Source organism: Carcharodon carcharias, chromosome 7 (genome assembly GCF_017639515.1).
Source record: "Carcharodon carcharias isolate sCarCar2 chromosome 7, sCarCar2.pri, whole genome shotgun sequence".
Taxonomy (NCBI): Eukaryota; Metazoa; Chordata; class Chondrichthyes; order Lamniformes; family Lamnidae; genus Carcharodon; species Carcharodon carcharias.
The window spans coordinates 98,588,505-98,601,567 of record NC_054473.1 but is presented as its reverse complement, the minus strand read 5'-3'; the positions used below and the strand labels follow the sequence as shown (position 1 = coordinate 98,601,567).

At 49.9% G+C, this 13,063-nt stretch overlaps 1 protein-coding gene across 2 annotated transcripts in view; it reads left to right on the top strand.

Annotated features, from left to right (window-relative positions):
- ccdc102a (coiled-coil domain containing 102A) overlaps positions 1-13,063 on the top strand; it is a 655,386-nt gene that overhangs the window by 397,302 nt on the left and 245,021 nt on the right. For both annotated transcript variants that reach the window (XM_041191511.1, XM_041191510.1), the window contains exon 5: positions 11,329-11,445. In XM_041191511.1, the coding sequence (XP_041047445.1) occupies positions 11,329-11,445 (117 nt within the window). The remainder of the gene's footprint in view (positions 1-11,328; positions 11,446-13,063) is intronic.

Below are 13,063 nucleotides of genomic sequence, written 5' to 3'. Positions count from 1 at the left end.
CTACACCATACGGACTGGAACACCCTCCTAACAGCACTGTGGATGACCCTATGCCACATGGACTGGAACCTCCTCCCTAACAGCACTGTGGGTGCCACTACACCATAACTACTGGAACTCCCTCCCTAACAGCACTGTGGATGACCCTACACCACACGGACTGGAACTCCCTCCCTAACAGCACTTTGGTTGACCCTACAACACACGGCCTGGATCTCCCTCCCTTACTGCACTGTGGATGACCCTACACCACACGGACCGGAACTTCCTCCCTTACTGCACTGTGGATGACCCTACACCACACGGACCGGAACCTCCTCCCAACAGCACTGTGTATGACCCTACACCTCATGGACTGGAACACCCTCCCTAACAGCACCTTGGATGACACTACACCACACGGACTGGACCTCCCTCCCTAACAGCATTGTGGATGACCCTACAACTCAAGGATTGGAACTCCCTCCCTAACAGCACTGTGGATGACCCTACACCACACGGACCGGAACTTCCTCCCGAACAGCATTTTGGATGACCCTACACCATATGGACTGGAACTCCCTCCCAACAGCACTGTGGATCACCCTACACCACATGGACTGGAACTCCCTCCCAACAGCACTGTGGATGACCCTACACCACACGGACTTGAACTCCGTCCCTAACCGCACTGTGGATGCCCTTGCACCACACGGACAGGAACCCTCTCCCTAACAGCACTGTGGATGACCCTACACCACACAGACTGGAACTCCCTCCCTAACAGCACTGTGGGTTCCCCCACACCATACGGACTGGAACTCCCTCCCTAACAGCACAGTTGGTGCCCCCACACCATACGGACTGGAATTCCCTCCCTAACAGCACTTTGGATGACCCTACGCCACACGGACTGGAACCTCCTCCCTTACAGCACTGTGGGCACCTCAACACCATACAGACTGGAACTCCCTCCCTAACAGCACTGTGGATGACCCTACATCACACGGACTGGAACTCCCTCCCTAACAGCACTGTGGTTGAACCTACAACACAGGGACTGGAACACCCTCCCTTACAGCACTGTGGATGACCCTACACCACACGGACCGGAACCTCCTCCCGAAAAGAAATGTGGATGACCCTGCACCATATGGACTGGAACTGCCTACCTAATAGCACTGTTAATGAAACTACACCACACGGACTGTAACTCCCTCCCTAACAGCACTGTGAATGACCGTACACCACATGGACTGGAGTCCCCTCCCGAACTGCACTGTGGATGACCATACACCACACGGACTGGAACTTCCTCACTAACAGCACTGTTCGTGACCCTACACCAAACGGACTGGAACACCGTCCCTAACAGCACTGTTGATGACCCTACGTCACACAGACTGGAACCTCCTCCCTAACAGCACTGTGGGTGCCTCAACATCATACGGACTGGAACTCCCTCCCTAACAGCACTGTGGATGACCCTACACCACACAAACCGGAGCTTCCTCCCGAACAGCACTGTAGATGACCCTACACCACACAGACTGGAACTCCCTCCCGAACAGCACTATGGATGACCCTACACCATATGGACTGGAACTCACTCCCAGCATCACTATGGATGACCCTACACCACATGACTGGAACAACATCCCTAAAAGCACCGTGGATGACCCTACACCACACGGACTGGAACTCCCTACCTAACAGCACTTTTAATGACCCTACACCACACGGACTGGATTTCCCTCCCTAACAGTACTGTGGATGACCCTACACCACACGGACCGGAACCTCCTCCCGAACAGCAATGTGGATGACCCTGCACCATATGGACTGGAACTCACTTCCAACAGCACTTTGGATGATTCTACACCACATGGACTGGAACACCCTCGCTAACAGCACCGTGGATGACCCTGCACCACAGGGACTGGAAATCCCTCCCTAACAGCACTGTGGATGACCCTACACCACACGGACTGGAACTCCCTCCCTAACAGCACTGTGGATGACCCTACACCACAAGGACTGGAACTCCCTCTCTACCAGCACTGTGGGTGCCTCTACACCATACGGACTGGAACACCCTCCTTAACACCACTGTGGATGACCCTACACCACACAGACTGGAAGTCCCTCCTTAACAGCACTGTGTGTGCCTCTACGTCATACGGACTGTAACCCGTTCCCTAACAGCACTGTGGGTGCCCCCACACCATATGGACTGGATCTCCCTACCGAACACCACTGTGGGTGCCCCTACACCATTAGGACCTGGACTCCCTCCCTTACAGCACTGTGGATGACCCTACGACACACGGACTGGAACCTCCTTCCTAACAGCACTGTGGGTGCCCCTACACCACACGGACCGGAACCTCCTGCCTAACAGCACTGTGAATGACCCTACACCACACGGACTGGAACTCCCTCCCTAACAGCACTGTGGATGACCCTACACCACACGGACTGGAACTCCCTCCCTAACAGCACTGTGGATGACCCTACACCACATGGACTGGAACTCCCTCCATAACATCACTGTGGATGACCCTACACCACAAGGTCTGGAACTCCCTCCCTAACAGCGCTGCGGGTGCCCATACACCACACGGACTGGAACCTCCTGCCTAACAGCACTGTGCGTGCCTCTACACCATACGGACAGGAAATCCCTCCCTAACAGCACTGTGGGTACTTCTACACCACACGGAGTGGAACTCCCTCCCTCACAGCACTGTGGATGACCCTACACCACACGGACTGGAACGCCTACCCTAATAGCACTGTGGATGACACTACACCACACGGACTGGAACACCCTCCCTAACAGCATTGTGGATGACCCTATGCCACACGTTTGTAACTCCCTCCCTTACAGCACTGTGGATGACCCTACGACACACGGACTGGAACCTCCTTCCTAACAGCACTGTGGGTGCCCCTACACCACACGGACCGGAACCTCCTGCCTAACAGCACTGTGAATGACCCTACACCACACGGACTGGAACTCCCTCCCTAACAGCACTGTGGGTGCTCCGACACCACACGGACTGGGACTCCCTCCCTAACAGCACTGTGGGTGCCCCCACATCATACATACAGGAACTCCCTCCCTAACAGCACTGTTGGTGCCCCTACACCACACCAACTGGACCCCCCTCCCTAACAGCACTGTTGATGCCCTAATGCCTCACAGAATGGAAGCCCCTCCCTAATATCACTGTGGATGACCCTACACCACACAGACTGGAACTCCCTCCCTTACAGCACTGTGGATGACCCTACACCACACGGACTGGAACTCCTTCCCGAACCGCACGGTGGATGACCCTACACCACACGGAATGGAACCTCCTCCCGAAAAGAAATGTGGATGACCCTGCACCATATGGACTGGAACTGCCTACCTAATAGCACTGTTAATGAAACTACACCACACGGACTGGATTTCCCTCCCTAACAGCACTGTGGATGACGCTACACCACACGGACTTGAACTCCCTCCCTAACAGCACTGTGGATGAACCTACATCACACGGACTGGAACTCCCTCCCTAACATCACTGTGGATGACCCTACACCACACGGACTGGAACTCCATCTCGAACAGCACTGTGGGTGCCTCTACACCGTACGGACTGGTACACCCTCCCGAAGAGCACTGTGGATGACCCTACGCCACACAGACTGGAACCTCCTCCCTAACAGCACTGTGGGTGCCTCTACATCCTACGGACTGTAACTCCCTCCCTAACAGCACTGTGAATGACCGTACACCACATGGACTGGAGACCCCTCCCGAACAGCACTGTGGATGACCATACACCACACGGACTGGAACTTCCTCACTAACAGCACTGTTCGTGACCCTACACCAAACGGACTGGAACACCGTCCCTTACAGCACTGTTGATGACCCTACGTCACACAGACTGGAACCTCCTCCCTAACAGCACTGTGGGTGCCTCAACATCATACGGACTGGAACTCCCTCTCTAACAGCACTGTGGATGACCCTACACCACACAAACCGGAGCTTCCTCCCGAACAGCACTGTAGATGACCCTACACCACACGGACTGGAACTCCCTCCCAACAGCACTATGGATGACCCTACACCACATGGACTGGAACAACATCCCTAAAAGCACCGTGGATGACCCTACACCACACGGACTGGAACTCCCTACCTAACAGCACTTTTAATGACCCTACACCACACGGACTGGATTTCCCTCCCTAACAGTACTGTGGATGACCCTACACCACACGGACCGGAACCTCCTCCCGAACAGCAATGTGGATGACCCTGCACCATATGGACTGGAACTCACTTCCAACAGCACTTTGGATGATTCTACACCACATGGACTGGAACACCCTCGCTAACAGCACCGTGGATGACCCTGCACCACACGGACTGTGGGTGCCTCTACACCGTGCGGACTGGTACACCCTCCCGAAGAGCACTGTGGATGACCCTACGCCACACAGACTGGAACCTCCTCCCTAACAGCACTGTGGGTGCCTCTACATCCTACGGACTGTAACTCCCTCCCTAACAGCACTGTGAATGACCGTACACCACATGGACTGGAGACCCCTCCCGAACAGCACTGTGGATGACCCTATGCCACACGTATGTAACTCCCTCCCTTACAGCACTGTGGATGACCCTACGACACACGGACTGGAACCTCCTTCCTAACAGCACTGTGGGTGCCCCTACACCACACGGACCGGAACCTCCTGCCTAACAGCACTGTGAATGACCCTACACCACATGGACTGGAACTCCCTCCCTAACAGCACTGTGGGTGCCCCGACACTACACGGACTGGGACTCCCTCCCTAACAGCACTGTGGGTGCCCCCACATCATACGTACAGGAACTCCCTCCCTAACAGCACTGTGGGTGCCCCTACACCACACCAACTGGACCCCCCTCCCTAACAGCACTGTTGATGCCCTAATGCCTCACAGAATGGAAGCCCCTCCCTAATATCACTGTGGATGACCCTACACCACACAGACTGGAACTCCCTCCCTTACAGCACTGTGGATGAACCTACACCACACGGACTGTAACTCCCTCCCTAACAGCACTGTGGGTGCCCCTACACCACACGGTCTGGAACTCCCTACATTACAGCACTGTGGATGACCCTATACCACACGGAGTGGAACTCCCTCCCTAACAGCACTGTGGGTGCCTCTACACCACACGGACTGTAACTCCCTCCCTAACAGCCCTGTGGTTGCCCCTACACCATACGGTCTGGAACTCCCTCGCTATCAGCAATGTGGCAGCCTCGACACTATATGGACTGGAACTCCCTCCCTAACAGCATTGTGGATGACCCTATACCCCGCGGACTGGACCTCCCTCCGTAACTGCACTGTGGATGACCCTACACCACATGGACTTGAACTCCCTCCCTAACAGCTCTGTGGATTACCCTACACCACACGGACTGGAACTCCCTCCCTACCAGCACTGTGGGCGCCTCTACACCATACGGACTGGGACTCCCTCCCAAACAGCACTGTGGATGACCCTACACCACACGAACTGGAATTCCCTCCCTAACAGCACTGTGGGTGCCTCTGCACCGTATGGACTGGAACTTCCTCCCGAACAGCCCTGTGGATGACCCTACAGCCCACGGACTGGAACCCCCTCCCTAATAGCACTGTTGATGACCCTGCGCCACACGGACTGTACCCCCCTCCCTAACAGCACTGTGAGTGCCTCTGCACCACACAGAATGGAAACCCCTCCCTAACAGTACTGTGGGTGCCCCTACACCACACTCACTGGAACCCCCTCCCTAACAGCACAGTTGATGCCCTAACACCACACAGAATGGAAGCCCCTCCCTAACAGCACTCTGGGTGCCTCTACACCACACAGAATAGGAGCCCCTCCCTAACAGCATTGTGGATGACCCTACACCAGACAGACTGGAACCTCCTCCCTCAAAGCACTGTGGGTGCCCTAACACCACACAGAATGGAACCCCCTCCCTAACAGCACTCAGCTGATGAATCACTGACCCTCCCATGCTGAACACCATTTGGAGGAAGCACTGGGGGGGTGGCAAGGATACATAATTTGTTATGGGTGGGTGACTTCAAAATCTATCACCAAGAGTGACTCGGTAGCACCACTACTGACTGAGCTGGCTGAGTACAAAGGACATAGCTGCTGCACTGGGTTTGCAGCATTTGGTGAGGGAACCAACAAGAGGGAAATACATATTTGACCTCATCCTCCCCAACCTGCCTGCTGCCAGGTCCATGACAGTATTGGTAGGAATGACCACCACACAGTCCATGTGGAGATGAAGCCCAACTTTCATATTGAGGATACCCTCCATCGTGTTGTGTGGCACTACCACCATACTAAATGGGATGGATTTCAATCAGATCTTGCATCTCAAGACTGGGCATAGAAACATAGATAATAGGAGCAGGAGTCGGCCATTTGGCCCTTCGAGCCTGCTCCACCATTCATTATGATCATGTCTGATCAACCAACTCAATAGCCTGCTCCTGCTTTCTGCCCATATCCTTTGATCCCTTTCGCTCCAAGAGCTATATCTAACTCCTTCTTGAAAACATACAATGTTTTGGTTTCAACTACTTTCTGTGGTAGCGAATTCCACAGGCTCACCACTCTCTGGGTGAAGAAATTTCTCCTCACCTCAGTCCTAAATGGTCCACTCTGTATCCTCAGACTGTGATGTTGAATCGCAACACAGCTACGAGAACATTGACTTGTTAGAAGCAAAACTATATTTATTCAAGCATGCTTGGGAGTAGGCTGCTCAGGACACCACATGTGGTTCCTAGTCAGTCTACTTCCCAGAACAGAGAATCCAGCGTTGTTTATATAGCTCATAACAGGAAGTTCATACCATATAAGGTCTGTACATCAGGCAATCACAGTTATGTCATGTTTAGCATGTACACAGGGTGAACGTGGTAATACAATTACAGGCAGATGGTACATTTCACATTAAGATAGGAGACAGTTTAACTACGTTGATAACGATTACATAAATTACCATATCTAGCAGATAACAGGTTGCAGTTGTAACCACAAACTTTTCAAACATGATTAGTTTACATCATTCCTAACTGCAATATAATCACTTTTAGATCATTTAACCCATTAGACACTTAAGTTGACTAAAGCTCTATTCCACAGTGACCCCTGGTTCCGGACTCCCTAACCATCGGGAACATCCTTCCTGCACCTATCCTGTCTAGTCCTGTTGGAATTTTATAGGTTTCTATGAGATCACCCCTCATTCTTCTGAACTCCAGCAAATATAATCAATCTCTCCTCATATGTAAGTCCCGCCATCCCAGGAATCAGTCTGGTAAACCTTCGCTACACTCCCTCTATAGCAAGAACATCCTTCCTCAGCTAAGGAGAGCAAAACTGCACACAATATTCCGGGTGTGGCCCTGTATAAATGCAGCAAGGCATCTCTGTTCCTGTATTTGAATCATTTCGTTATGAAGGCCAACATACCATTTGCCTTCTTTACCGCCTGCTGCACCTGCATGCTTACCTTCAGCAACTGGTGTACAAGGACACCCAGGTCTCATTGTACATTCCCCTCTCTCAATTTATAGCCATTCAGATAATAATCTGCCTTCCTGTTTTTGCTACCAATTTATCCACATTATACTGCATCTGCCATGCATTTGCCCACTCATTCAGCTTGTCCAAATCACGCTGAAGTACCTCTGCATCTTCCTTACAGCTCACCCTCCCACCCAGCTTTGTGGCATCCATGAGGCGCTACAGCAACAGTAGAATTGTACTTGAACACAATCTGTAACCTTATGGCCCAGCATATCCCCCACTCTACCATTACCATCAAGCCAGGGGATCAACCCTGGTTCAATGAAGAGTGCAGGAGGCATGCCAGGAGCTACACCAGGAATACTTAAAAATGAGGTATCAATCTGATGAAGCTATAGAACAGGACTACTTGTATGCCAAACAGCATAAGCAGCAACTGACAGACTGGGCTAAGCGATCCCACAACCAATGGATCAGGTTTATGCTCTGCAGTCCTGCCACATCCAGTTGTGAATGGTGGTGGACAATTAAACAACTCACTGGAGGAGGAGGCTCCACAAATATCCCCATCCTCAATGATGGGGAAGCCCAGCATATCAGTGTGAAAGGTAAGGCTGAAGCATTTGCAACAATCTTCAGCCAGAAGTGCCAAGTGGATAATCCATCTTTGCCTCCTCCAGAGGTCCTAGCATCACAGGTACCAGTCTTCAGTCAACTTCATTCACTCCACATGATATCAAGAAATGGCTGAAGGCACTGGATGGTGCAAAGGTTATGGGCACTGACAATGTTCCGGCAATAGTACTGAAGACTTATGCTGCAGAACTTGCTGCGCCCCTAGCCAGGCTGTTCCAGTACAACACTAGCATCTACCCAGCAATGTGGAAAATTGCCCAGGTATGCCCTTTACACAAAATACAGGACAAATCCAAAGCGGCCAATGACCAGTCTACTTTCGATCATCAGTAAAGTAATGGAAAGGCTATCAAGTGGCACTTCGTTAGTAATAACCCTCTCACTGATGCCCAGTTTGGGTTCCGCTAGGGCCACTCAGCTCCTGACCTCATTACAGCCTTGGTTTAAATATGGATAAAAGAGCTGAACTCCTGAGGTGAGGTGAGAGCGGTGGTCATTCCTACCAATACTGTAATGGACAGATGCATCTGCGGCAGGCAGTTTGGGGAGGATGAGGCCAAGTATGTATTTCCCTCTTGTTGGTTCCCTCACCAACTGCCACAACCTTAGTCCAACAGCTATATCCTTGACATGAAGGACGCATTTGACAAGTGTGGCATCAAGGAGCCCTAGCAAAACTGGAGTCAGTGGGAATCGGGGAAAACTCTTTGCTGGTTGGAGTCACACCTAGCACAAAGGAAGATGGTTGTGGTTGTTGGAGGTCAGTCATCTCGGCTCCAGGGCGTCACTGCAGGAGGTCCTCAGGGTAGTGTCCTTGGTCCAACCATCCTCAGCTGCTTCACCAATGACCTTCCTTCCATCATAAAGTCAGAAGTGGAGATGTTCACTGATGATTGCACAATGTTCAGCATCATTCGTGACTCCTCAGATACTGAAGCAGTCCATGTCCATATGCAGCAAGACCTGGACAATATCCAGGCTTGGGCTAACAAGTGGCAAGTAACATTCGCACCATATAAGTGTCAGGCAATAACCATCTTCAACAAGAGAGAATCTAACCATCGCCCCTTGACATTCAGTGGCATTACCATCACTAAATCCCCCACTATCAACATCCTGGGGGTCACCATTGATCAGAAACTGAACTGGACTAGCCATATAAATACTGTGGCGACACGAGCAGGTCAGAGGCTAGGAATCCTGCATTGAGTAACTCACCTCCTGACTCCCCAAAGCCCGTCCGCCATCTACAAGGCACAAGTCAGGAGTGTGATGGAATACTCCCCACTTACCTGGATGAGTGCAGTTCCAACAACATTCAAGAAGCTTGACACCATCCAGGACAAAGCAGCCCACTTGATTGGCACCACATCCACAAACATTCACTCCCTCCACCACCAATGCATAGTAGCAGCAGTGTGTACCATCTATAAGATGCACTGCAGGAAATCACAAGGCTCCATTGACAGCACCTTCCAAACCCGCGACCACTACCATCTAGAAGGACAAGGGCAGCAGATAGATGGGAACACCATCACCTGGAAGTTCCCCTCCAAGTTACTCACCATCCTGACTTGGAAATATATCACCGTTCCTTCAAAACCGTGGAACCCCCTCCCTAACAGCACTGTGTGTGTACCTACACCACAGGGACTACAGTGGTTCAAGAAGGCAGCTCACCACCACCTCCTCAAGGGCAACAAATGATGGGCAATAAATGCTAGCCCAGCCAGCTTTTGAATGAATTTTTAAAATTCCATTAGCAGAGAGGTCAGTAATCATGGGGCAGAGATTTAAAGTAATTGGTAGTAGGTTAGAGGGGAGTTGAGGGGAAATCATTTCACCCAGAGGATGGTGAGGGTCTGCAACTCACTGTTTGGAGGAACAGGGCAGACTGAAATCCTCATCACATTTAAAAAACACTTGGATTTACACTGGAGGTATCATAACCCTTAGCTGGAAGGTGGAGTTTTACTGATTATCTTAGACACAAAGGTGAAGCAACCTCCTCTGTGCGGTAATATTTTCAGTTTCTGTATTTCTAAACGCATGCACAATTTGCAAACTAGGGTGGAACAAATCTCCACCATATCTTCTCCATAGCACTCACCTTGGGTGAAGGGGCCAACCACGTGAAAAATGAGCTGTGTAAAATGGATTGAAATGGATTGTGTTCCATGAAGCAAAGAGTTCACATTGGAATATAATTGTTGAGGTTCTGATGATTGGAAAACCCAATCTGCACTCTTACCATTATGCTTTATGACCCTTAATTGGATTGTATACTGTTAATTCAGCCATTATCATCTATAGGATATATTCTGCTATTAAATATCACAATAATCTCTCAAATCTTTGTTGATGATTGCAAATCTGTTTCTACTGGTCAGCCCTGGTACTTGTGCTAAACTGTGACCATCTGTACTGATAACTGCAGCTTGCGGAAAAATAGAGCAACATTTGAAAAAGATTGCTGCATAATAATAATGCATTGGAGGCAGTAAAATGATGGAAACATTTTAGTTCAGTAATCTAATCTCAGGGTTCAGGTGGAGGTTTATGAACCACTAGAGCATTGCTTTAATGCTTTATGATGTCATCTGAATCTATTGATTAAATTATGACCTTGAAATTGCTCCCAGGCAGTGTTTCTGTTGACCTTAATGATAACTTGGCATAGCTGGAAGCTGTGTATTTTATCAATGGGACAATCTGCTCCGTACAAAGCCTGCCATTGTTAACCCGACTTCACCCTGTACCAAACCTACCTGACAGTTTGAGATCATTTATTATGTGAGGTTTTGTGATGGCTCACAATGTCATGACTAAGGTTTGTATAAATTCAATAATTATACTATGATCTGTCTATTAATCTTTTATTAATTTATCTCCAAAAGCATGGACTGAAAGAAGAGTGTGCTGGGTTTCCTCGATGAATGTGAAAGGAAATGATAAACCTATTCTTTCTTATTTTTGTTACACTCTCATTCACACTCACTCACACAAAATAGCCTTTTAGACTCCTATAGATCATTTGCAATTTGCTTTTCAAAGCAAAATTAGTTTCCACATTGTTAACACGTAGTCTCTGATTATAGCTGAACATTTTGAAGGAAGTGCATCAAGATGAGTTGGGTCGGATATCAGAGGACCTGGAAGATGAACTGGGAGCTCGGTCGAGCATGGACAAGAAACTTGCAGAGCTACGAGCTGAGGTACCAATACACACATGTCTGTCTGCCTGTCTGTCGTCGGCCTGTGTGCATGGCCCTCTGTATCATTCATGTGCATGAGTTTCGGGCAACTTAGGAACAGCAGTGGACCATCCGGCCAATAAGCCTGTTCCACCATTCAACAACATCTTGGCTGATTTGCAGCTCAACTCCAATTACCCACATTTGCTCCATATCTGTTGATACGATACCCTCACCTTAAAAAATGTCTTTATTTCTGTCTGAGAAATTTCCATTGTCCACCAGGCCCCATGACCCTGCTATACTTCACCCCATCCCAAACCCCAACATCCACCACTTTTCAGATTCATAGGGAGCTTCAGATGTTTGCTATCCTTTGTGTAAAGAGGTGTTTCCTGAATTCACCCCAGAACAGCTTGCTCTCAGGTTAAAGTTTGGTCCCCTCATTCTGGACACTCCAACAGGAGGAAATAGTTTCTCTCTATCAACCCTATCAAATCCTTTCATCATCTTCAACACCTCTATTAGATCTCCTAATGCAATCTTAATCTTCTAAACTCAAGTGAGCACAAGCCAAGTTTAACCCCTTCACCCCTGGAATCATTCTATTGAACTCAGGCCAGCAAGTGTTAATTGTCTAATAATGGCACATTGTAGAATTGAGGGGCATGTGACCACCTGTGGGCAGGGATGATTCAAGGGCAGAAAGTAAAGAATAGCAGAAGATTCAAATTAAATATTGAAATTCATTCTCCTTATTTTTGTTCCTTGCTGTAATGTTCCATTCACACGTATGTTTTCACAGGGTTAATTTGAAGGAGTTAATCTTGCTCCGAAAAAGGAGCTGCTACATTCTAGGAGGGCTGTAGATTCAGTGGAGCCTCAGTGTATTAATCAGAACCTTAAACATTATTAGTCAGTAAAACATGCTTAATTAAGAAATGACAGAAAATGTTTGTTTCATGCTTTGATTACACTTTAACCATATTCCTTCTGTTGACCATATCTGCTTTTGAATGCAGCTCGTGCCCCATTGAGAATTCAGGGCAAGGAAACAGTATATCTCCAAAATAAGATTCTTAGCTGTCAATCCAAATGCACTTCTGCAAGGGTTTTCTTGTACAAATTGAAGAAATGAATAGTTATGACAAGTTGGCTGTAGGCGAGATTTGTATCTGTGGTGTGTTTGCCCCGGACTCTGGCAATGGATCTGCTCTCACTGCCCCACCCACCCCCAGACTCTGGCAATGGATCTGCGCTCACTGACACCCTCTCCCCGCCCATCCCCAGACTCTGGCAGTGGATCAGCTCTCACTGGCCTCCCCCCTACCCTGACTCTGGCAGTTGATCAGCTCCCACTGCAACCCCCACCCCCGCCCCCCACCGGACTATGGCAGTCGATCAGCTCCCACTGCCCCCACCCCCCACTGCCAGTGGATCTGCTCTGATCACCCTGCCGGAAACTGGCAGAGCATCAGCTGTCACTGCCCCCACCCCCCGGACTCTGGCAGTGGGTAAACTCTCACTACCAGCGCCACCCGCCCCCCCCCCCCCCACCCCGCCTAATTCTGGCAGTGGATCAGCTCTCACTGGCCCTCCCCCTGCACTCTGGCAATGGATCAGATCTCACTACCTCCCC